We start from the raw sequence: 26,506 nt of genomic DNA on the forward strand, positions 1-26,506 counted from the left end.
GGAAAATCGTTTACCTTTCATCTATTAAACCTTATCTCCACTCACTTAAAAGCCTAAGTTGGTTAAATCCGTATGTCATTTGGAATTACTTAAAAGTCTGAGGGAGAGAAAGATTTAAAGGATATGAAAATGTTTTGACTCAAGGCAGTTTTAACAAATATCTACCGGTAATCATTAGAAACTGGAGATTGTACATGTGTAGGTAACATTTTATCTTTAAAAACAGGAGATCTCCAGTGTAATTTAAAATAATTCACTGTACGTGGATACAGCTGTAAGTAGCCCAGAGTGTTGAGATCATCAGGCAGAGGCAATAAATCGAAGCACAAACAGCTGAATTAGAGCAACAAACATTCTGCTGGAGGAACTCAGCGGGTAGAGCAACATCTGCAGGAGGAAAGGAGTCAAAGAGCTGGTGAACAGTTGAGGAGCAGTGAGAGAGGGTCTCACAGAACTCTCAAAAGAAGCAAGAAAACTTCTTCAAAGTTGTCATACATTGAAGAGATTTTGCAGTTGTAGATTCACATATTCAAAGAGCACTACAGCACGTCTAGTCCACGTTGAACTAATCCCATCAATCTGCACCAGGACCATAGCCCTCCATACCCCTCTAATCCATGGATTTATAGATAGATAGATAGATAGATAGATACTTTATTCATCCCCATGGGGAAATTCAACATTTTTTTCCAATGTCCCATACACTTGTTGTAGCAAAAACTCCAAACTTCTACTGAAATTAAACCTGCACCACTACTTCTGTTGGCAGCTTGTTCCAAATTTGCACCACTCTCTGAGTGAAGTTCCCCCTCATGTTCCCTTTAAACATTTTACCTTTCACCCTTAACCCATGACCTCTAGTTCTAGTCTCACCCAACCTCAGTGGAAAAAGCCTGTTTGCATTTACTCTATACCCACATAATTTTGATAGATATGGGTATACCTCCATCAAATCTCCCCTTGTTCTCCTATGTTCCTGGGAGGAGAATGAGGAGTTGAGTAATACAGTGGAGACACAAAAAATTACCAATTCTGGAATCTGAAGCAAAAAAAAACTGCTGGACAAACTTAATAGCTCGAGCAACATCTATGGGAGCAACCAATTCTCTCCCCCAACAGATATTACTTGACCCACTGAGTTCCTTCAGCACACTGTGTGTTACTCCAACATCAGCAATCCTTAATGTCTTCACTGAAGTAAGGAAACATTTTACATGCCAAATGTGACAGAACTTTGCAATTCTTTTCCACAGTAGCCAATAATAGTATTAAATCTGATCAGTTCTGCTCCTCAAAGGTATTGAGGAAAATGAATTAAAGGCAGTTGTAGGGAGTGAGGTCCCCTCCTTCATCAGGCACAATCATTTTGAATGGCAGAAGGACATCCAAGGTAGTAACTTCTGGATTACTCCTGGTGCCATGGACTAGTGCAGGTAGGAATGGGGTGATAGCACAGTTGACTGAGTGGCTGAGGAGATGGTGCAGGGGACAGGGTTTCAAGTTCTTGGATCATTGGAATATTTTCTGGGGAAGGGGTGATCTATACAAGAGGGACAGGTTGCACCTGAACTGGAGGGGAATCAATAACCTGGCCAGGAGGCTTGGGATGGTTTAAGTTAGTTTGGCAGGGGGATGGGAACTAGAGCAACCTTATTCTTCAATCTCTTTGAATTATGGAGGCCAGCATGTGTATAAATGTCTCTCTCCATCATGATCATCATGACTCCAGTATTTTTGCTATTTTTTAATGTTTCTTAATTGTACATACGATTTTTTTTGTGTTCTATCGCTGAGCAGTAGTGAACCATCTGATTGGCCTATCAGAGTTCTCTTTGGGAACTAGTTGACTTGATCAGCATTTCTGATCTGGCTATTGTTCACGACTGCATTTAATTAAAAAAAAGTCAGTAGGTGAAGGATTGGACAGGAAGGTAGATGTCAGGGGAAGTATTGAAAGGCAAAATCAAAATAAACGTCATGATGGGTCAGATAGCTCGAAGTGTGTGTATTTTAATGTGGAGTATTATGGGTAAGGGTGATGAACTTAGAACATGGATCAGTACATGTAACTATGATGTTGTGGCCAATTCAGAAACCTGGTTGAGAGAGGGGCAGGAATGGGTGATTAATGTACCAGGCTTTCAACATTTTAGAGAAGGAGGTAAAAGGGTGGGTGGAGAGTCAATATCACAGCTGCACTCAGGGGAGACATAATGGAGAGGTCAGACGCTGTTTGGGAGAACTCAGGAATAGGAAGGGTGGAATTACTCTGATGGGATTGTCCTACAGACCCCCCCCCACCCCCCAACAGCCAGTGGGAGATTGAGGAACAGATATTAAAATAGATTAAGGAAATGTGTAAAAATAATAGGGTTATTGTTATAAGGGATTTCAATGTCCCTATTATAAACTGGGGCCTTCTTAGTGCAAGGGGTTTAGGTGGGGCAGAATTTATTAAGTATCCAGGAGGATTTTGTAAACTAATATATGGATGATCTAACAAAAGGGCCGTACTGGACCTGGTGTTGGGCAATGAGCCCAGCCAGGTGACTGAACTTTAGTGGGTGAACAATTAGGGAACAGCGTTCACCCTCCTTAATTTTCAGGATAGCAATAGATAAGGAATGTATGATCCTTGCGGGAGAGTTTTAAATTGGAGTCAGGCAAATTTCAAGGGCATTAGGCAGGAACTAAGAAGAGTTAATTGGGAACACCTTTTTTTCTGGCATGTCTACATCAGACATGTGGAGGATATTTAAAGATCAATTGCACAGAGTACAGGAAAGGTATGCTCCTGTTAGAAAGAAGGACAGGGAAGGAAAGATTAGAGAATGTTGGATGTCCAGAGAGGTGATGAATTTAGTCAAGAAAAAAAAAATTATGTAAAGAAGTTAGGATCAAACAAAGCACATAGGAAGCCAGCAAAGAACTAAAGAAGGGAATGAGGTCAGCCAGAAGTGGCCATGAAAATCTTTGGCTAGTAGGATTGCAGTAAATCTCAAGACACTCTATATATACATCAAGAACAAGAGGGTAACTCGGGAGAGGGTGGGACCACTCAAGGATAAGGAGGGGAACATTTACCTGGATGCAGAGAATGTGAGTGAGGTATTTAATGAGTACTTTTCTTCAGTATGTACCAAGGAAAAGGACATGGAGGACCAGGAGATCAGTGTTGAGTGTATAAATATGTTAGGGTGTTTAGAGGTCAAGGAGGAGGAAGTGTTGGGTCTTCGAATGAGTATTAAGGTGGATAAGTCCCCAGGGCCTGATGGGATTTATCCCAGGTCATTGAGGGAGGCAAGAGATGAGATTGCTGGGGCTTTGACCTGTGTTTTCACGTCGTTTATCGGCTAAGGTGAGGTCCTATAGGCTGGTGGGTGACTGATGTTATACCGATATTTAAGAAAAGAACAAGTGAGAGTCCGGAAACTATAGACTAAAGAGTCTCACGTTAGGCATGGGGGGAAACTGCCGGAGAAACTTCTTAGGAATAGGATATATGAGCATTTGGAAACTCATGGCCTAATTAGGGAGAGGCAGTACGGCTTTGTGCGGGGCAGGTCTCGTCTTAGCAACTTGATTGAGTTTTTTGCCAAGGTGACAAGAGATTGATGAGGGTGGGGCAGTGGATGTTGCCTACATGGATTTTATTAAGGCATTTGACAAAATCCCTCATGGGAGGCTAATCCAGAAGATTAGAATGCACGGGATCCATGGAAAATTGATTGTTTGGATTCAGAACTGCTTGCACAGAGAAGACGGAGGGTAGTGGTTGAAGGGACTTATCCGAGCTGAAGATCGTGGAGTTAGTGGAGTTCCACAGGGATCTACACTGGGACCCCTGCTTTTGTGATGTATATAAATGACCTGAATTAAAATGTAGATGAGTGGGTTAGTAAGTTTGCAGATGATACCAAGATTGGTGGAGTTGTGGATAGTGTAGAAAACTGGCAAAGAATACAGCACTGTATAGATCAAATGCAGATATGGGCATAGAAATGGAGGATGGGGTTGAACCCAGATAAATGTGAGGTGTTACACCTTGATAGGGCAAATGCAAGGAGACAGTGCACTGTTAAGGGCAAGATCCTTCATAGTGTTGCTGAGCAGAGAGATCTTGGGGTCCAAGTTCGTAGCTCCAGGAAAGTGGCTACACAGGTCAATAGGGTGGTTAAGAAGACTTATGGAATACTTGCTTTTATAAGTCAATGTATTGAGTTTAAAACCCAAGACACTATATTGTAACTCTGGTTCAGCCACACCTGGTGTTTGCATACAGTTCTGTTTGCCCTACTCTGCTGAGGTTTTGGAGAGGGTGCAGAAGAGGTTTATACCAGGATGCTGCCTGGTTTAGAGGGCATGTGGTATCATGAGAGGCTGGACAAACTTGGGTTGTTTTCTCTGGAGTGGCAGAGGCTGAGGGGTGATCTGATAGAGGCATAGATAAAGTAGACAGGGGGTTTATTTCCCCTCCAGGGTAGAATTGTCAAATACCAGAGGCATGCATTGTAGCGAGAGGGGGTAAGTTCAAAAGGGATGTGAGGGGTAAGTTTCTTTACTCAGAGTGATGGATGCCTGGTATGCGCTGTCTGGTATGGTGACAGGGGCAAATACATTAGAGGTTTTAAAGAGATGTTTAGATAGGCACATGTATGTGAGGAAGATGAAGGGATATGGACATTGAGTAGATAAGGAGGGATTAGTATTTGGGGTTTTAAAAAAATTACTTTTTAGCTGGTTTGGCACAACATTGTGGATCAAAGGATCTGTTCCTGTGTCATGCTGTTCTATGTTCAACATGCCAGAGAGGTTCTTGTTGTGTCTCCAACAGCCAGGATATCTTCTCCAGAATCTGCAGATGCTGGAAATCTTGAGCAACATACACAAAATGCTGGAGGAACTCAGCAGGTCAGCCAGCATCTATGGAGAGGAATAAACAGTCAACACTTTGTGCTGAGATGCCACCTGTGCTGAGTTCCTCCAACATTTTATGTGTGTTGCAACAATTTAAGCCGGATGTGATACAGATACAAATTTGTGGATAAGAACACAGATGCCTTGTGCAGGAAGGCACAGAGTCGACTGTACTTCCTAAGAAGGTTGGCGTCATTCAATGTCTGTAGTGAGATGCTGAAGATGTTCTATAGGTCAGTTGTGGAGAGCGCCCTCTTCTTTGTGGTGGCGTGTTGGGGAGGAAGCATTAAGAAGAGGGACGCCTCACGTCTTAATAAGCTGGTAAGGAAGGCGGGCTCTGTCGTGGGCAAAGTACTGGAGAGTTTAACATTGGTAGCTGAGCGAAGGGCGCTGAGTAGGCTACGGTCAATTATGGATAACTCTGAACATCCTCTACATAGCACCATCCAGAGACAGAGAAGCAGTTTCAGCGACAGGTTACTATCGATACAATGCTCCTCAGACAGGATGAAGAGGTCAATACTCCCCTATGCCATTAGGCTTTACAATTCTACCGCCAGGACTTAAGAACTTTTTAAAAGCTATTATTAATGCTTTATGAGATAGTGATTTAGATGCATATCATATTTTTTACTGAGTTAAGTATTGAATGTAATTAGTTTTGCTACAACAAGTGTATGGGACATTGGAAAAAAGTTGAATTTCCCCATGGGGATGAATAAAGTATCTATCTATCTATCTATCTATCTATCATTCAAAAATGATGCACCCAGCAAATACAAATCAAGAATATCAAAAGGATAAAATATTGAAAATGTTGTAAGTGCCCCAGGCCACACAGACAAAACTAACATTTCAAACTAATGAGCTATTTTTCAGAACAGATGCAAGTGCAGAGCGAGAGAGAAGTGCAGTGGTGGTGGGAGCAAGGAGTAAAATGAAAAGAAAGGTAACGTGTGAGAAAAGGTGGCAAGCAGAAGAGATTAAATGATGCCTTTAACACCATCCAGCCCAAGATCTTAAGGCACAAATTAACGGAGATGGGAGTAGACTCTCACATGGTGGATTGGATAGTGGATTACTTGACAGATAGACCTCAGTATGTGCGGTTGGGAGACTGTAGGTCTGGCACGGTGGTCAGCAGCACAGGAGCGCCGCAGGGAACCGTACTCTCTCCGGTCCTGTTCACCCTGTACACATCAGACTTCCAATATAACTCGGAGTCCTGCCACGTGCAGAAGTTCGCTGATGACACGGCCATAGTGGGGTGTGTCAGGAATGGACAGGAGGAGGAGTATAGGAAACTGATACAGGACTTTGTGATATGGTGCAACTCAAACTACCTGCGTCTCAATATCACCAAGACCAAGGAGATGGTGGTGGACTTTAGGAGATCTAGGCCTCATATGGAGCCAGTGATCATTAATGGAGAATGTGTGGAGCAGGTTAAGACCTACAAGTATCTGGGAGTACAGTTAGACGAGAAGCTAGACTGGACTGCCAACACAGATGCCTTGTGCAGGAAGGCACAGAGTCGACTGTACTTCCTTAGAAGGTTGGCGTCATTCAATGTCTGTAGTGAGATGCTGAAGATGTTCTATAGGTCAGTTGTGGAGAGCGCCCTCTTCTTTGTGGTGGCGTGTTGGGGAGGAAGCATTAAGAAGAGGGACGCCTCACGTCTTAATAAGCTGGTAAGGAAGGCGGGCTCTGTCGTGGGCAAAGTACTGGAGAGTTTAACATCGGTAGCTGAGCGAAGGGCGCTGAGTAGGCTACGGTCAATTATGGATAACTCTGAACATCCTCTACATAGCACCATCCAGAGACAGAGAAGCAGTTTCAGCGACAGGTTACTATCGATGCAATGCTCCTCAGACAGGATGAAGAGGTCAATACTCCCCAATGCCATTAGGCTTTACAATTCTACCGCCAGGACTTAAGAACTTTTTAAAAGCTATTATTAATGCTTTTTGAGATAGTGATTTAGATGTATATCATATTTTTTACTGAGTTAAGTATTGTATGTAATTAGTTTTGCTACAACAAGTGTATGGGACATTGGAAAAAAGTTGAATTTCCCCATGGGGATGAATAAAGTATCTATCTATCTATCTATCTGTCTATGAGTGGGTGGTGACAAGATTTAACCGAAGAATCAAGTAGACACTTCCAGTTTTACCCAGTTAGGTTTCAAATTAAGTGCAAACAGAAAATAATGGAACTACTCTGCAGGTCAGGCAGCATTGATGAAGGTCAATCACCTTCCGTCAAAATTTTCTGGTATTTTTTAAATTCAGAGATACAGCACGGAACAGGCTCTTGCAGCCCAATGAGCTGTGCTGCCCAGAAACCCACCCATTTAACTCTTGCTTAATCATGGGAAAATTTACAATGACCAATTAACCTGCTGGCCAGTACTTCTTTGGACTCTGGAGCACTTGGAGGAAACCCAAGCGTTCATGGGGTAAACAGATGACTCTTTACGGGTGGCACTGAAATTGAACTCCGAACTCTGTAGCTTACCAACCTGTAATAACGTTGTGCTATCTACCATGCTGGTACCCTATTACTTCAGATTAACTTGCAGTTTAATGTCGGAACTATAACCTGCAGGTCTTAAACAAGCTGTCTGTTAATTAAGTTTGAAGGATGAGATGTTAACCACTTTTTCATGCTATGGGGGAAGATAATTAGCAGAAGAGCCCCAGAGGGTCCTCATGTAGAACTATAAATGAAGTGTTATTACTGCACTGGCAGCAAAAGGCTGCAGGGGCTGAGACTGCTGAAATTCAATACTCTCTGTGACATATTTTTATGAGTAACTACACGTTTTACTTCATAAAGCACCCATTTAGTGCCTCAGACCTCGAGCTACAACTGAAATGCAAGACTGAGAGCATCAGCAATTTAACCCTTTCACATTCTTTGTCATTCAGCTATTTTATTCTATTTTAACACTCCTGTTCCACAAAGCGATATGTCTTTACAAAAAACTTTTTTCAGAATGTAATTATCCCAGATGGAGTTACAAATTTCCAAATCCCTCTGTGTGGAGACATTGTCTCTGATTTCACTCCCGCACAACTGAGCTCAAAATCTAAACGTTCCCTTGTTCTGCATTCCTCTTTCACATGAAAGAGTTTCTTTTAATGTCAATTTCCATGTTTTGAATTGGTTCTGCCCTGCCCCCAAACATAATAGAATTCAGGACATGTCTAGGCAAACTGTCATCACAATCTATCCCTTAAAACCTGCTATTAATGGGGTGGGGTGGTAATGTAATCGCTTTACAGTGACAGTGACAACCGATTGGAGTTTGATTTCTGTTGCTGTCTGTAAGGAGTTTGTATGTTCTCCCCATGATGTGAGGTGAGGCGGTAGCATAGTGGTCAACTCCAGTGTCCTTAGAAAGGCCGACGGAAAAACCAGGAAACCTAACAACAAGGAGGAACTTGTCGCTACTGCCTGTCTTCCCTGTATTTTCATGGTTTCTGGAGGGATCAAGAAATACCAAGTTAATACCATCCACAAACCCGCAAGGAAGCTCAAATATCAGCTTATGCGGGTCAAAGTGAGAGTAAGTGTTCAGCATGGACTAAGGGCCGAGATGGCCTGTTTCCGTGCTGTACAGATGACCTGGGGCTCAGGATGGCTGACTTTTACAGGATTCCCTGTGAATGCAGAGCAGCATATATCAGTCAGATGGGACGCACAGTGGAAACCCGTATCAAGGAGCAGAGGGGTGTATCTGTTTGGGTTACCCAGAGAAATCGGTGATAGTAGAACACTGCCATAGCATTGACTTTGACAGCACAAAACTAGTGTGCGCACCACTGGTTTTTGGAATCACATAGTAAAGGAAGCCATTGAAATAAATTTTACAAAGACAAAGGTTTTGCTCTAAATAAGAACTGGAATTCAATCACAGACAAGGTGGGAGAGTTGAAACCTGATTGGATGAAGACCATCCAATCAGAAGGGACGGACCAAGGGGGTATAAATGCCACTGGACTAGACATGCCCAGGTATCATTCCTGATGAAGATGGCAGTGTTTGTCATCGAAACGTCGGTCATAATTGATATCTATACCCGGTGGAAGCCCGAGAAGAGTTTATTTGTCATAAAAAAAATTGTCAACATTATAACTGTCTTTCTCTTTGTTTTTCTCTCTGTTTCCTCCGTTTTCACCAAATCTTTTTTTTTAAAGAACAGTCTACTTTGTGAAATGTTTTCGACATTAGAACTCTTTCTAAAAAACACTAAATCTAATGGAGGTCAGAGTGGACTACCTGGACACTCCAGCAAAGTGGAGGATTATTCTGCCTCTTTAGTAACTTGCCCTAAGCTATTAGGCATTGGAGGAAATCTCTATGGTGGGACAGATAAACAACCCAATCTGGTATAGGTTCCTGGAAGTATGGGGCGGGATGGAGATGCTTGAACAAGTGTGTCCACCTCAGGTAAATGGTCCTCATCATGATGATCAGCCTACTTTATTTCTTCCTCTACCTTTCATGGACTTTGAAGGTGCACGAGCGTACGCCTGTTCCACCTTGTGATGTTCTGATCACAAACGATTATGGTGAATGCTGCCGGACTACTTTGGTGAATTGGTCTGAAACCCAAACAGCTTCACCACTCTGGAGCAGCAACTAAGATTTTGCTCTGTGTCTGAGATTATGCATGCTCTTTATTTTCTCACGCTGTGTTGTCTCAAAATTTCTCCTTTGTTTAAGTGAGCTTGGAGAAGGGAAGGAAGAAGGGGCAGGCTGGTTCTCAGTCTCTGGCCCATTGACAGCTCGACTGTAGTCACTTGCAAGAGGTGTGGTGTAGTGCTTTGTAGGGTCTTTTGCCTTCGGTAGGAGACTTTTAACAGTTTGCGCGGCTCTTTCCGCTTCTCCATTTGCCTGTAGGTACCGTGGAGTGCTTTTCTGGTGTTTGAACTCATAGTCTCCAGCTAAGACTTTGAACTCTGAGCAGCTGAATTGTGGACCATTGTCTGATACAAGAGCCTCTGGTATTCCAAGGTGTGCAAGTACAGGTTTCGGGTGCTGTATAACTGCTGCTGAGGATGCAGAAGACAGCTTGAGACTCAACATTCTGTCAGTAGTAATCCACAGTAATCCCACCACCAAGCACTTCTTTCCCACCCCCCACTTCCTGCTTTCTCCAAGGATTGCTCCATAAGCAATCCCCTTGTCCACTGACCTCCCTCCTGGCACTTATCCTTACAAGTGAAACAAGTGCTACACCTGCCCCAAACACCTCTGCCCTCACTATCATTCAGGGCCCGAAACAGTCCTTCCCAGTTGAGGCAACACTTCACCTGTGAGTCTATTGGGGCCTACTGGGGTGTTTGGTGCTCCCAGTGTGGCCTCCCGTATATTAGGGAGACCGCCTTACTGAGTGCCAGAAAAAGTGATCTCCCAGTGGCCACCCATTTTAATTCCATTTCCCATTCCCATTCTGACATGTCAGCCTATGGCCTTCTCAACTGTCATGGTGAGGCCACACTCAGGTTGAAGGAGCAACACCTTAAATTCCATCTGGGTAGCCTCCAACCTGATGGCATGAACATTGATTTCTCGAACTTCCAGTAAAGCCCCTCCCCCACCCCTTTACCAATCCCCGTTTCCCTCTCCCACCTTAACCCCTTACCTGCCTATCACCTCCCTCTGGTGCTTCTCCCCCCTTTTCTCTCTTCCACAGCCTTCTGTCCTCTCCTATCAGATTCCCCCTTCTCCAGCCCTGTATCTCTTTCACCAATCAACTTCCCAGCTCTTTACTTCACTGCTCCCCCTTCCCGGATTTACCTATCACCTTGTGGTTCTACTCCCCCCCCCCCACCCCCCCCCCCCCCCGAACCACCACTCTCCCACCTTCTTACTCTGACTCAGCCTTTTCCCAGTCTTGATGAAGGGTCTCGGCCTGAAACGTCAACTGTACTCTTTTCCATAGATGCTGCCTGGCCTGCTGAGTTCCTCCAGCATTTTGTGTGTTTTGCTTGGATTTCCAGCATCTGCAGATTTTCTCGTTTGTGAGGAAATATTTATCTCTTTTCAGCTCAAAATGTCTGTGCCTGCAACTTGCCATGGGAAGTCTGGGAGTGCTGTGGGACAGGGATGACTTTCGTGCAGTTTTCCGCATGTTTCATATAGGTTTACATAACCTCTCAGCTGTGTGCTCAGACCAGGCCACCACTCAGATTGCCTTGCTCTTAGCAACATTTTTTGGTGCCTTGATGGATTCGATGGACTGATGATTTTGGTGTGCATCGAAGCAGGAATAATGAGTCTGGAGCCCTTTAGCAGCAAACCATCAAGAATGGTGAGCGTGCTTCTTTCAAGCCAGTAAGGTGTAATTTATGAGCTCCTTTTGGAACAGCTGCCCATCCATGCTCACAGTATTGTATAACCTTGCTGCAGATTTGATCCTTTTTCAACTCAGTATGAATTTTATCCTCTTTGCTCTGTGATGCAGGAAAGCTTTGATATATCTGAGCTAGGTAGATTTTGGTGTCTTCCATGAGGGCGGGTCAGCTTCCGTCCACTCAGTTCTGCGTGGCATCCTCATCAGAGGGGCTGATGTTCTGAAGGATTTGCCAGGGACATGCTCAACGTCATTACAGTATCGCACAAGCCTCATTCCAAATCCTTGCAGATGTGGAGGTAAGTCATCCAAGTTTTTCAAGCTAAGGACGCTGTCAGTTGGCTTGTGCTCTGTTTCAAGTAGGAATTTAGTGCCTATCAAGTAGCAGCTAAAGCATTCACAAATGCACACACCAGCCCATATCTCCTTTCTGATTTGGGCATTACACTGTTCATTACGCTCTTGATGCACATGCCGCCCGTTTCCAAACACACCTCAGTTTTACACAAGTGCACACAACAGCCAATATCTCCTTTCTGATTTGGGCATTACGCTGTTCATTACGCTCTTGATGCACATGCCGCCCGTTTCCAAACACACCTCAGTTTTACACAAGCACTCCCCTAAGCTAAAGGAAGGGGTGTCTGCAGAGATCTTGGGTTTTTGTTCAGATCAAAGAACATCAATGTCGGCAGAGAGATCAGCTCTGCTTTAAGTAATGAGAATGACCTCCTGTAGTGCGTCCCAGGTCCAAACATTTCTCTGAGAGAGGAGGTTGTGTCACGGCTTTGTTTTCTCTTCTAAATCTGGAATGAACTTTCCAGCTGTTTTATTCATGCCAAGGAAATTGCAGATCTCTGATACATTCATTTGCTGTTTTGTTGTCCAAACTCCTGTCAGTTTATCTGAATTTGGTTGCACTCCCTCTGAGGATAGTTGGTGGGCTAAGAACTTCACCTCCAACTTTGCAAATTCACATTTATTTTTGTTCAGGTGATTCCAGCCTGTTTCAGTTTCTCCGAGGCAGCTTCCACTCTTTTGTCATGTTCTTCACTTGAGCCTCTGAAGATGAGCATATTGTCCATGTGGAGGACTACTTCTGGTCCCTACAAAGTTTTGTTCATCCTCAACTGAAAGAGTTCAGAGGCTGATGAGATGCCAAAAGGGAGTCTCTTGAAGGCATAGCATCCATTTGGTGTGACAAAGGCCGTGAGCTTCTGTGACTTAGGAGCTAAACAATCTGTCAGAACCTTGATTTTGTATCTAGTTTAGTGAAGAACCCAGCATACCCAATGTGTACTCAACATAGGGCAGAATAGACTTCTCCTGCCTCACTGAATTATTCAGTTTTGTTAGATCAACAGAGATGCTCACTGTGCCATCTGGCTTGGGAACGGGAACAATGCTCACACACCAGTCAGTAGGTCCATTCACTCTAGTTATGATGTCCAGCGCCTCCATTCTCTCAAATTCAGCTTTGACTTTGGTTTTTCAATGGGATTGGTATACACCTCGATGTGGTCAGAAAATAAAGCATTACTCCTGGCCTCAATTGTATAAGGTACTCTTCTTTCAGACCCCAGGCCTGTGAACAACTCCAGTAATTTCTCCTGCCGCTGAACAATGCAAATCCAACCTTGCACAGAGGTTCAGCAGTCGTCCCAGTAGAGGTGCGAAGAGATCCTGAACAACATAGCCGCCCTCTTTTAACTGTTCCTCATTTTTACATATGGATGTTGTGAACATTCCTTTCACACTGAGCTTATGTTTCCCGGGCCCCTGATCACTTTCCTCGTTGGGTTTAGTATAAGGCCAGTTTTCTGAAAAGACATTTGGGGATGGCTGTGACATCTGCCCCAGTGTCCATTTTGAACGTCACTACCCCATTTTGCAATGTACTGTAGAACACCAGCCTTGTCTATTTGAATCTAGAGCTCCAAGGAAAGTTCCCTCTTTGGCTGAATCATGGCTTTCCTTGACTTCCTGATGAACTATTTTTGAGTGATACTGTCTTTCATAATGGCCAACTCTATTGCATTGGTGACATTTCACTTCTTTTGCTGGGCAGAGCTCTTTGATGCGGAATGGAGACTTGCCGCATCTCCTGCAGTAGGACATTCTGTTTGTCTTGTTTGAGCTGAGCTCTACTGTTACCTCTTTCTGATGTCTTTCTGACTGCACCTTATTTGTACCCTTCTTTTAGTAGAGCTTCTTGCTTTACCTCAACATTGTTTTCATGCCTGTTGCTGACAAACATTCTCACTCTACCTGACCATAGTAATAGGTTACTCTGGTGTGAAACTTGCCTGCAACTGAAGTTTCTTTGACAATTCGGTGTCTAGTAGTCCAGCAACAATTCTGTCTCTAATGAGCTCATCTCTCAGATTTTCATATGCACAGTTGTCTGACAGGGCATACAATGCTGTGATGAAATCATTTACACTTTCATCTGGCTCCTGTTTTCTGGAGTTGAACTTTGCTCTCTTGTTTCCCTTTCCTGTGAAATATTCTTTGAATTTGCCCTGCACTGTTTTGTACTCCTTTTTCCTGAGCATCTGTCAGTTCTGATCCACCTATGATCTCATCCACATTGTCACCCATGCCGTATATCAGTGTGCTTACTTGATGCTCTTCAGAAGCCTGAGTGAGATTGCTTGAACCCCTCAATCTCTCAAAGTGTCAGAGCTATTTCTCAAAGTCCCTCGGTTTAGAGAAATCAAATGTCTCGGGGTGGGGGGGGGGGCGGTTATTAGGTAAGTAGATGTAGGTCCTGTAGGTATTACCTTGTTTATTTATTATTTTATTTATTTGGACTATGGAAGTCTTATTTTCTCTCTCTGTGAGAGTTTGACTGACTTCTCTGCTGTGTCTGTGTTTCTGAGCATTTTCCCAGGCTAGTAGCCACGGATTATTACAGTGTTGCGGTCTCCGCTCAATCTCAGTTAGCGACTAGTCTAGGTAGTCTAAGTCACTAAGTCCCTGGACACTCTCACAAATACATACAAATAAAAAAGTCTTACTGTAAATTCTTTCTTGTTGGGGGTCTCCTTTGATCTGTAGCCTGAATTCATTGATAAGCAACTAACTTCTGACACCATGTTGTGTTCATTATGGAGGGACAGTGCAGAGCACACAGCAGCACGCAGGCTACTCAACTGAACTTTACTGCTTGTACAGTATGTGAATTCCTCCTCCCGTGTGGGAGTGGCTAACTGAGTGACACAGAAATAACACTATTAACCACAACACATGTGAAATAAACTGCCCTTAAAGAGAGATCTACAGTGATAAAGTCAAAGTCAAAGCAATTTAAGACCGTAAGATATAGGGGCAGAAGTAGGCCATTTGGCCCATTGGGTTTGCTCCAGCATTCAATCACGTGCTGATCCAATTCTTCCAGTCATCCCCACTCCCCTGTCTTCACCCCATACCCTTTGATGTCCTGGCTGATCAAGAACCTATCTGCCTTAAATGCACCCAATGACTTGGCCTCCACAGCCGCTCGTGGCAACAAATTCCACAGATTTACCACCCTCTGACTAAAGTAATTTTACACATCTCAGTTCTAAATGGGCGTCCTTCAATCCTGAAGTCATGCCCTCCTGTCCTAGGATCCCCATTGTCCTAGGATAATAATGGGAATTTATTATCAAAGTACGTATATCTCAGCAAATACTACCTTGAGATTCACTTTCTTGCAGCATTCACAACAGAGAAATACAATAGGATCAATGAAAAACTAACACTAGTAAGGATTCTCATTTTCTCACCTTTTCCCGGATTTCCAGAGCTCTCTTACACAGCGGTTCTGCCTCTTTATATTTTCCTCTTTTGCCAAAGAGTACGGCAAGATTATTCAGAGTGGCAGCCACCTGCACGGAACGAGTGAAAGGACAGGTGAGTTTAGAGTGTCTTTTTGTCTTCCCACACAACTCCATTTACTCTGCTATAGCCTTTCATCATGGTCTTGTTGATTGCCACAATGAGGCAACTCTCAGGTTGGAGAAGCAATACCTTATAGTCTGAGTAGCCTCCAACCCGAACATCTATTTCTCAAACTTCTGGTAATTTCTCCACCTCCCGCCTCTCTTTTTCCATTCACCTTCTTACCCCTTCTCTTCTCCTCATCCTGCCCCTTCCATCGTCCACCTCTCTCTGCTGTCAGATTCCTGCTTTTTTAGCCCTTTACCTTTCCCAGCCATCACCTCCCAGCTTCTCACTTCATTTCCCCCCTCTCTGGTCTTACCTATCATTTGCCAGCTTGTACCCCTCCCCCTCCCTTTCCAGTCCTGATGAAGGGTCTTGGCCTGGGACATTGACTGTTGATTCCCATCCATACACGCTGCCTGCATTGCTGAATTCCTCCAGCTTTCAAGTCCATTAATTGCCTTTCCTGACAGTTCTACAATCAGGCACTACCATGGACTTGTTTGCAATGGTCTGCTGAGTGTCATGGATTTTAATTGCTCCATCTTTAGTAGCCATCTCTTCAAATGCCTAGAACATAAAACTGGGACTGTGGCACGGTAATGTAGCCACTGGTGTAATGCTATAACTATGCCAGATGGAAGATCAAAGTGAAATTCCCACTGCTGTCCGCAAGGAGTTCGTATGTAACTGTGTGGGTTTCCTCCAGATGCTCCAGTTTCCTCCCAGACTCCAAAGACGTACAGTTAGGGTTAGTGAGTTGTGGGCATGTTTTGTTGACTTTTCCGAGGTGCCTGGCACAATCCTTGCTGATTTGTTTTGACGCAAACAATGTATTTCACTTCATGTTTCAATGTACATGTGACAAATAATGCTAATCAAGTCAGACGTAATAATGGTTAACACAGGAGGGGATGTTTCGAGCTGAGAACTTCCATCAGGACTGGAAAGGAAGTGGGGAAAGAATCCAAAATAAGAAGGTGGAGAAGGGGAGTTTAAGCTGGTAAGTTGCAGATGAAGCTAGCACATCTTGGACTACGTTGGTTGTTGAAGCAAATAACACATTTCACTATATGTTTCAATGTACATGTGACAAATAAAGCTAACCAAATCTTTTTTAAAAAAGGATGTGTTACCCTAAACCTCACCATCTCTTCATGTGCTTTACATTGTGCTTTTGACAAGTTCCCTTCACTTGTGGCTTGGTGCCGTTAATGAGGGAGAAGTCTCTTGTGATATTTTGCCATGTTAGAAGTTCTGGTTTTGACTAACATTTGCCCACCTGTCCCAGGTACTTTCATTCTAGAGCAGCCATAATAACCCAGTCTAACTACGGTTATACATAAAGAAATTAAACTAACTGCTGGATGATCTTGGCCGAGGGTTTTCTCCCGAATTGTCAGGGCATCATTTAAAAGATTGGCCGCTTCTTTGTATTTGTTCTGATCCCTGTAAAAATCAGACAAATAATTGTTAATAGAAGACACAAGAGAACACAGACACCATTATCTGGAGCTAGAAACAACATGCTGGAGGAGCTCAAAGGATTAGACAGCACCTGTTGGGGGAAAAGGAGAAGTTGACACTGTGGGTTCAAACCCTGCATGAGGAATGCTTCCAAGTGCACGTTGAAGCAACTGGATGCTGCAGCAACTGACAGCCGCAAAAATACTTAAGAGAGGCTGCGGCAGGAAGGACGTGTCAGAGATTCACAGCAAAGTATTGTTCACCAGCTAAAACACCCTGTTGGGATTTGGAAGGGAGGTGATGATTCCTTCCAAAATTATTTGCATTAACAACACCAAAGAGTGAAGAACGATAGACATATAATGGGTTGATTGTTTTAGGCGCAACATATGGCTTTCTTAATAATCCACTGAGTATTAAAAGAGCTCTATAATACCAGCTGACAAGGAGATCTGGACCCTCGCCATGGTGTTGTTTTACTCCCTTTTTGACAGGACAGCTGTCACTCTCCTAAGCCTCGCACAAGTGCATTTGATCTCACTAATGTTGGGAGTGTGGATCGAGGCTCACCCTGCTTTTACCCGACATGTGTCGTTGTAGCAGTGCTCACTGGACAGTGGTTAAAGTGGAAACCTTGACCAATGTAAATCCTTTCCCCTCTTTCTGTAACTCTGCCAACCGTATAACTCTCCTTCTGAAATCTCAATACTCTTTTCCTTTTGACCTCTTGCACAATGTGCATTTCTGCCATTGGCAGCAGGTTATGTTCCTAACTGCCTAAACTCTAAGCTCTGGAATTCTCACTCCCAAAATATCTCTAACATTTTTTACAACACTTACCAAAGCCGATTTCAATGGCCGAGTTCACTGCTACTTGTACTAATATGGCTTAATACCAAATTTTGCTTTGTGATCCTTCAGTGAAGTCCCTTGGGACACTTCCTATGTTGCAAAGATGCAAGATGCGCTGCAGCTGTATGGCTGAGTGATGACACTTGCTTTCAGACAGTTGTAGCAGCATGGCCATATTTGGAATTTAGAAATTCCAGCAGCCAACTTGTGCAGAACAAAATCTTACAGTCATCCGGGAACAAAATAAACTGCAGATCCTAGAACTTGGACCAACAAATAATATGAAATTTTGACAATTCCTTCCACGACCCTCCACCATCCACAGATGCTGCTCAACCCAGAGGGTGATAAGTCTACCACAGATGCCTGTGGAGGCCAAGTCACCAGGCATATTTAAAGTAGAGGTTGATAGGTTTGTGATGTGTAGAAGTGTCAAAGGTTACAGGGAAAAGGCAGGAGAATGGGGTTGAAAAGAAAGATCAGCTATGATCGAATGGCAGAGGGTTAAATTGCCTAATCTTGCTCTGATGTTTTATGGTCTAATAACACACTAAGTTCCTCAGTAGATTGTTTGCTGCACCATTTTGCAATGACTCTACTGTTCATTCACTTCTTGTCACTCCACTCACAGCACAACTGCTCTCTATAACAGCAGCAGAAAACTTAACAGTTTGGAGAATGTGAAAATCCAACTCCAGTTTCATTACTGACATTCATTTATTCAGTCACCCAGACAGCTAGAAAGGGAACATTTGTAAATATGGTGCACAGGTGTGCATTGGGCAGAAAGATGAATTCATATTGGTGTAGATTAAACTATTAAAGTAGAGCACTGTTATCACTGTATGTTTTCACAAGGTAGACTTACAACAGATTTAGGAAGTTCTTTATATAAAGAGCAAATTATTTTCTCAAGTAACGAGATACTCCCAGAAGCACTCTACAAATGGGAATGTTTTAAAAATTAATTGATCTTAATACAGATGGAAAGCGACAAGACCCCAGAGACCTAGCTGATTCATTAACTTTTAGCTGAGTTAAACTATGACTTGTAGTCTCAGCAATTTTAAAGAGATCAGTTGAGGTTAACATACATGAACTAGGCATACATTTCATAGAACATTACAGCACAGTACAGGTGTTTCAGCCCACAATGTTGTGCCCATCTTATCAGGGAGCTTAACATAAAGGAACTCTTATGAGGCAGTGATTATAATATGATTAAAATTTGAGAGGGAGAAGCACAAGTCACATGTAACAGTATTCCTTTTCAATGGAATAAAGGGAATTACAAAGGCATGAGAGAGGAGTTACCCAGGTGGATTGGAGAAGGATACTGGTGGGGGAGATGGCAGAAGTTTTTGGGTGAAGTTCACAAGGTGCAGGATAGATATGTCCCACAGAGAAAGAAGCTCTCAAATGGCAGGGGTAGGCAACCGTGGCTGTCAAGGGATGTTAAGGACTGCATAAAAGCCAAGGAAAGGACATATAATCTAGTAAAAGTGAGTGGGAAGTTGGATGATTGGGAAGCTTTTAAAATCCAAAAAAACGGCAACTACAAAAAAACTTTAAGAAGGGAAAAGATGAAATATGAAGGAAAACTAGCCAGTAATATAAAGCAGGATACTAAAAGTTTTTCAGTTATAATAAGAGTAAAAGGGAGGTGAGAGTCAATATTGGACCACTGGAAAATAACGCTGGTGAGGTAGTAATGGGGGACAAAGAAATGGGAGATGAACTTGATGGGTACTTTCCATCTGTCTTCACTGTGGAAGACACTAGCAGTGTGCCAGAGGTTCATGAGTGTCAGGGAGCAGGAGTGAGCACCATTGCTATTACAAAGGAATAAATGGTAGGCAAACTCAAAGGTCTTAAGGTGGGTAAGCCACCTGAACCAGATGGATTACATCTCAGAATCCTGAGGGAAGTTTCTGAAGAGATAATAGATGCATTGTCATGATCTTTCAAGAATCACTTGGTTCTGGCATGGTCCTGGAGAACTGGATGATTGCAAATGTCACTCCACTCTTTAAGAAGGTAGGAAGGCAAAAGAAAGGAAATTATAGGCCAGTTAACCTAACTTCAGTAGTTGCAAAAATGTTGAATTCTATTATTAAGGATGAGGTTTCTGGGTACTTGGAGACTAACAATAAAATCATGGTTTCTGTAAAGGGAAATCTTGCCTGACAAATCTGTTAAGAGTTCTTTGGGAAGTGATGAGCAAGATGGACAAAGGAGAGGCCGTGGATGTCATTTACTTTAATTTTCAGAAGGCATTTGATAAGGTACCACTCGTTATGCTGCTTATAAGATAAAGTCCTGTGCTGTAACAGGAAAGATACTGGCATGAATAGATGAACGGCTGACAGGCAGGAGGCAGCAAGTGGGAAAAAAAAGGGGGCCTTTTCTGGTTGGCTGTCAGTGATGAGTAGTATTACTCAGGCATCAGCACTTCTTACATTGTTAGTCACTGATTTAGATAATGGAATTGATGACTTTGTGGATGATACGAGGATAGGTGGAGGGATAGGTAGTGCTGAGGAAGCAATGTGATTGCAGCAGGACCTAGACTAATGGGAAGAATGGGCAAAAATGTGGTAGATTGAATACCGTGTTGGGAAACATGTGATAATGCATTTTGGTAAAAAGAATAATAGTTCACACTATTATCTAAGTGGGGAAAAAAATTCAAACATCAGAGGGGCAAAGGGACTTAGGTGTCCTCGTGCAAGACTCCCAGAAGGTTAATTTACAGGTTGAGTCTGTGGTAAAGAAGGCAAATGCAATGTTGGCGTTTATTTCAAGGGGAATAGAATATAAAAACAAGGAGATAATGTTGAGGATTTATAAGACACTGGTCAGGGCGCACCTGGAGTATTGTCAACAGTTTTGGGCCCGAAATCTCAGAAAGCATGTGTATCATTGGAGAGAGTCCAGAGCAGGTTCTGGAGGATGAATTTGGGAATGAAGGGGTTAACATATCATAAGCATTTGGCAGCTTTGGGCCTGTACTCACTGGAATTTAGAAGAATGTTGGGTGGGGGGGGGGGGGGGGGAATCAGTGAAGCCTACCAAATGTTGAAAGGACTAGATAAGGTGGATGTGGAGAAAATGTTTCCTAAAGTGGGGTTATCCAGAACTAGTGGACACAGCCACTAGGGGGTGACCTTATTGAACAGAGGTAAGGAAGAATTCTTTTAGCCAGAGAGGAGTGAATCTGTGGAATGCTCTGCCATAGACTGCAGCGGAGGCCAAGTCTGTAGGTATATTCAAAGCGGAAGTTAACAGCTTCCTGATCTGTCAGGGCATCAAAGGATATGGTGAGAAGGCAGGTGTATGGGGTTGACTGGGATCCAGGGTCAGCCATGATGGAATGGTGGAGCAGACTAAATGGGCTGAATGGCCTAATTCTGCTCCTATGTCTTATGGACCTTTGGACCTAATCCAAGAATTATCTAACCCTTTCCTCCCACATAGCCATCCATTTTTCTTTTCACATATGCCTACCTAAAAGGCTCTTAAATGCCCCTAAGGTATCTGCCTCTGCTCTTACCCCAGTAATGTATTCCACACACCCACCACTCTCTGTGCAAATAAAACTTACATCTGACATTCTCCTATACTTTTCTCTAATCACCTTAAAGTCATGCCCTGTCCTATAAGCAACTGGTCTAAGCTTGATATAATTCCAAGATTCTTCATTGTGCCATTATTAAGTACAACACACATAAAATGCTGGAGGAGCTCAACAGGTCAGGTAGAAAGGTATAAGGAGTTGATGTTTTGGACAGAGGCCCATATCCAGCATCTACAGAATCTCTTGTACTTACAATATTAAGCTTATTTGTTGTTAAAACTGATGGCAGAGTCATTTACTAAAAGAATGCATCTTACCTGTATACTAGGGCCAGGATATTTAGCATAGTGGCCACATCGGGGTGGTTATGGCCTGATGTTTTCTCTAGGTCTTCCAGGGCTTGCTTACAAAGTGGGACAGCCACTTCATAACGGCCCTGTGAAGCATACTGTATGACCAGATTGTGGAGCGTTCGCAGCCGTGCTGGGATCTCGTATCCACCTTGCTGCGCTGCTGCAGCCGCACTGCTGTGTGACTGGTGCACTGCAAAACCCAGGACATGACCACAAATCAATGACTTCCACAACTACCTAATGGCTTCTCTGCAGCTCAGTATACCTCCCATAACCCAGCCCTACCCACCTTCATTCCCCCTCTTTTACTTTAGGTCCTATTTCTGCACCACAAACAAAATGCTGAGTGAACTCAGCAAGTCAAGCAGCATCTATGGAGAGGAATAAACACAAGACATTTTGTGCTTCATCAGGACTAGAAACGAAGGGGGATGAATCCAGAATATGAGGTGCTACCCAGACAGAATATGAGGTGTTGCTCCTCCAACTTTAAGCAAGTTGTACAAGGATATCGCAGTACCACTTTCTGTTTTGAATTATCTAGGGATGTAGGCACTTCAGGATCACCCACAGCCCCAAAACTATTCGTTTCGGATTATCTAGGGATGTAGACAAGCCAGGGTCACCCACACCCCGAGCCTATTCATTTTGGATTATCTAGGGATGGAGACGTGCCAGGGTCACCCACACCCCGAGCCTATTCATTTTGGATTATCTAGGGATGGAGATGTGCCAGGATCACCCACACCCCGAGCCTATTCATTTTCGATTATCTAGGAATGGAGACATGCCAGGGTCACCCACACCCCGAGCCTATTCATTTTGGATTATCTAGGGATGGAGACGTGCCAGGGTCACCCACACCCCGAGCCTATTCATTTTGGATTATCTAGGGATGGAGACGTGCCAGGGTCACCCACACCCCGAGCCTATTCATTTTGGATTATCTAGGGACATCGACATGCCAGGGTCACCCACACCCCGAGCCTATTCATTTTGGATTATCTAGGGATGGAGACGTGCCAGGGTCACCCACACCCCGAGCCTATTCATTTTGGATTATCTAGGGACATAGACATGCCAGGGTCACCCACACCCCGAGCCTATTCATTTTGGATTATCTAGGGATGGAGACGTGCCAGGGTCACCCACACCCCGAGCCTATTCATTTTGGATTATCTAGGGACATAGACATGCCAGGGTCACCCACACCCCGAGCCTATTCATTTTGGATTATCTAGGGACATAGACATGCCAGGGTCACCCACACCCCGAGCCTATTCATTTTGGATTATCTAGGGACGGAGACGTGCCAGGGTCACCCACACCCCGAGCCTATTCATTTTGGATTATCTAGGGATGTAGACGAGCCAGGGTCACCCACACCCCGAGCCTATTCATTTTGGATTATCTAGGGATGGAGACGTGCCAGGGACACCCACACCCCGAGCCTATTCATTTTGGATTATCTAGGGATGGAGACGTGCCAGGGTCACCCACACCCCGAGCCTATTCATTTTGGATTATCTAGGGACATATACATGCCAGGGTCACCCACACCCCGAGCGTATTCATCTTGGATTATCTAGGGATGGAGACGTGCCAGGGTCACCCACACCCCGAGCCTATTCATCTTGGATTATCTAGGGATGGAGACGTGCCAGGGTCACCCACACCCCGAGCCTATTCATTTTGGATTATCTAGGGACATAGACAAGCCAGGGTCACCCACACCCCGAGCGTATTCATCTTAGATTATCTAGGGATGGAGACGTGCCAGGGTCACCCACACCCCGAGCCTATTCATTTTGGATTATCTAGGGACGGAGACGTGCCAGAGTCACCCACACCCCGAGCCTATTCATTTTGGATTATCTAGGGACGGAGACGTGCCAGAGTCACCCACACCCCGAGCCTATTCATTTTGGATTATCTAGGGACGGAGACGTGCCAGAGTCACCCACACCCCGAGCCTATTCATTTTGGATTATCTAGGGACGGAGACGTGCCAGGGTCACCCACACCCCGAGCCTATTCATTTTGGATTATCTAGGGACGGAGACGTGCCAGAGTCACCCACACCCCGAGCCTATTCATTTTGGATTATCTAGGGACATAGACATGCCAGGGTCACCCACACCCCGAGCGTATTCATCTTGGATTATCTAGGGATGGAGACGTGCCAGGGTCACCCACACCCCGAGCCTATTCATTTTGGATTATCTAGGGATGGAGACGTGCCCGGGTCACCCACACCCCGAGCCGATTCATTTTGGATTATCTAGGGATGGAGACGTGCCAGGGTCACCCACACCCCGAGCCTATTCATTTTGGATTATCTAGGGATGGAGACGTGCCAGGGTCACCCACATCCCGAGCCGATTCATTTTGGATTATCTAGGGATGGAGACGTGCCAGGGTCACCCACACCCCGAGCCTATTCATTTTGGATTATCTAGGGACATAGACATGTCAGGGTTACCCACACCTCGAGCCTATTCATTTTGGATTATCTAGGGACATAGACATGCCAGGGTCACCCACACCCCGAGCCTATTCATTTTGGATTATCTAGGGACATAGACATGCCAGGGTCACCCACACCCCGAGCCTATTCATTTTGGATTATCTAGGGACATAGACATGCCAGGGTCACCCACACCCCGAGCCTATTCATTTTGGATTATCTAGGGACGGAGACGTGCCAGGGTCACCCACACCCCGAGCCTATTCATTTTGGATTATCTAGGGACATAGACATGCCAGAGTCACCCACACCCCGAGCCTATTCATTTTGGATTATCTAGGGACATAGACATGCCAGGGTCACCCACACCCCGAGCCTATTCATTTTGGATTATCTAGGGACATAGACATGCCAGGGTCACCCACACCCCGAACCTATTCATTTTGGATTATCTAGGGACGGAGACGTGCCAGGGTCACCCACACCCCGAGCCTATTCATTTTGGATTATCTAGGGATGGAGACGTGCCAGGGTCACCCACACCCCGAGCCTATTCATTTTGGATTATCTAGGGATGGAGACATGCCAGGGTCACCCACACCCCGAACCTATTCATTTTGGATTATCTAGGGATGGAGACGTGCCAGGGTCACCCACACCCCGAGCCTATTCATTTTGGATTATCTAGGGATGGAGACGTGCCAGGGTCACCCACACCCCGAGCCTATTCATTTTAGATTATCTAGGGACGGAGACGTGCCAGGGTCACCCACACACCGAGCCTATTCATTTTGGATTATCTAGGGACATAGACATGCCAGGGTCACCCACACCCCGAGCCTATTCATTTTGGATTATCTAGGGACGGAGACGTGCCAGGGTCACCCACACCCCGAGCCTATTCATTTTGGATTATCTAGGGATGGAGACGTGCCAGGGTCACCCACACCCCGAGCCTATTCATTTTGGATTATCTAGGGACATAGACATGCCAGGGTCACCCACACCCCGAGCCTATTCATTTTGGATTATCTAGGGATGGAGACGTGCCAGGGTCACCCACACCCCGAGCCTATTCATTTTGGATTATCTAGGGACATAGACATGCCAGGGTCACCCACACCCCGAGCCTATTCATTTTGGATTATCTAGGGATGGAGACGTGCCAGGGTCACCCACACCCCGAGCCTATTCATTTTGGATTATCTAGGGACATAGACATGCCAGGATCACCCACACCCCGAGCCTATTCATTTTGGATTATCTAGGGATGGAGACGTGCCAGGATCACCCACACCCCGAGCCTATTCATTTTGGATTATCTAGGGACAGAGACGTGCCAGGGTCACCCACACCCCGAGCCTATTCATTTTGGATTATCTAGGGAGGGAGATGTGCCAGGGTCACCCACACCCCGAGCCTATTCATTTTGGATTATCTAGGGATGGAGACGTGCCAGGATCACCCACACCCTGAGCCTATTCATTTTGGATTATCTAGGGATGGAGACATGCCAGGGTCACCCACACCCCAAGCCTATTCATTTTGGATTATCTAGGGATGGAGACATGCCAGGGTCACCCACACCCTGAGCCTATTCATTTTGGATTATCTAGGGACATAGACATGCCAGGATCACCCACACCCTGAGCCTATTCATTTTGGATTATCTAGGGACATAGACATGCCAGGGTCACCCACACCCCGAGCCTATTCATTTTGGATTATCTAGGGATGGAGACGTGCCAGGATCACCCACACCCCGAGCCTATTCATTTTGGATTATCTAGGGATGGAGACATGCCAGGGTCACCCACACCCCGAGCCTATTCATTTTGGATTATCTAGGGACATAGACATGCCAGGGTCACCCACACCCCGAGCCGATTCATTTTGGATTATCTAGGGATGGAGACGTGCCAGGGTCACCCACACCCCGAGCCTATTCATTTTGGATTATCTAGGGATGGAGACGTGCCAGGGTCACCCACACCCCGAGCCTATTCATTTTGGATTATCTAGGGATGGAGACATGCCAGGGTCACCCACACCCCAAGCCTATTCATTTTGGATTATCTAGGGACATAGACATGCCAGGGTCACCCACACCCCGAGCCTATTCATTTTGGATTAACTAGGGATGGAGACGTGCCAGGGTCACCCACACCCCGAGCCTATTCATTTTGGATTATCTAGGGACATAGACATGCCAGGGTCACCCACACCCCGAGCCTATTCATTTTGGATTATCTAGGGATGGAGACGTGCCAGGGTCACCCACACCCCGAGCCTATTCATTTTGGATTATCTAGGGACATAGACATGCCAGGGTCACCCACACCCCGAGCCTATTCATTTTGGATTATCTAGGGACATAGACATGCCAGAGTCACCCACACCCCGAGCCTATTCATTTTGGATTATCTAGGGATGGAGACGTGCCAGGGTCACCCACACCCCGAGCCTATTCATTTTGTATTATCTAGGGACATAGACATGCCAGAGTCACCCACACCCCGAGCCTATTCATTTTGGATTATCTAGGGACGGATACATGCCAGGGTCACCCACACCCCGAG

The 26,506-nt window shown here is 44.8% G+C and overlaps 1 protein-coding gene across 4 annotated transcripts in view; it reads right to left on the minus strand.

Moving 5' to 3' along the window:
• Nucleotides 1-26,506, minus strand: part of klc3 (kinesin light chain 3) — a 150,494-nt gene that overhangs the window by 63,890 nt on the left and 60,098 nt on the right. For all 4 annotated transcript variants that reach the window (XM_073033317.1, XM_073033326.1, XM_073033335.1 and 1 more), the window contains 3 exons: nucleotides 21,425-21,650; nucleotides 16,573-16,660; nucleotides 15,055-15,156 (listed from right to left, as the gene is read on the minus strand). In XM_073033317.1, the coding sequence (XP_072889418.1) occupies nucleotides 15,055-15,156; nucleotides 16,573-16,660; nucleotides 21,425-21,650 (416 nt within the window). The remainder of the gene's footprint in view (nucleotides 1-15,054; nucleotides 15,157-16,572; nucleotides 16,661-21,424; nucleotides 21,651-26,506) is intronic.

Source organism: Hemitrygon akajei, chromosome 2 (assembly GCF_048418815.1).
Source record: "Hemitrygon akajei chromosome 2, sHemAka1.3, whole genome shotgun sequence".
Classification (NCBI taxonomy): Eukaryota; Metazoa; Chordata; class Chondrichthyes; order Myliobatiformes; family Dasyatidae; genus Hemitrygon; species Hemitrygon akajei.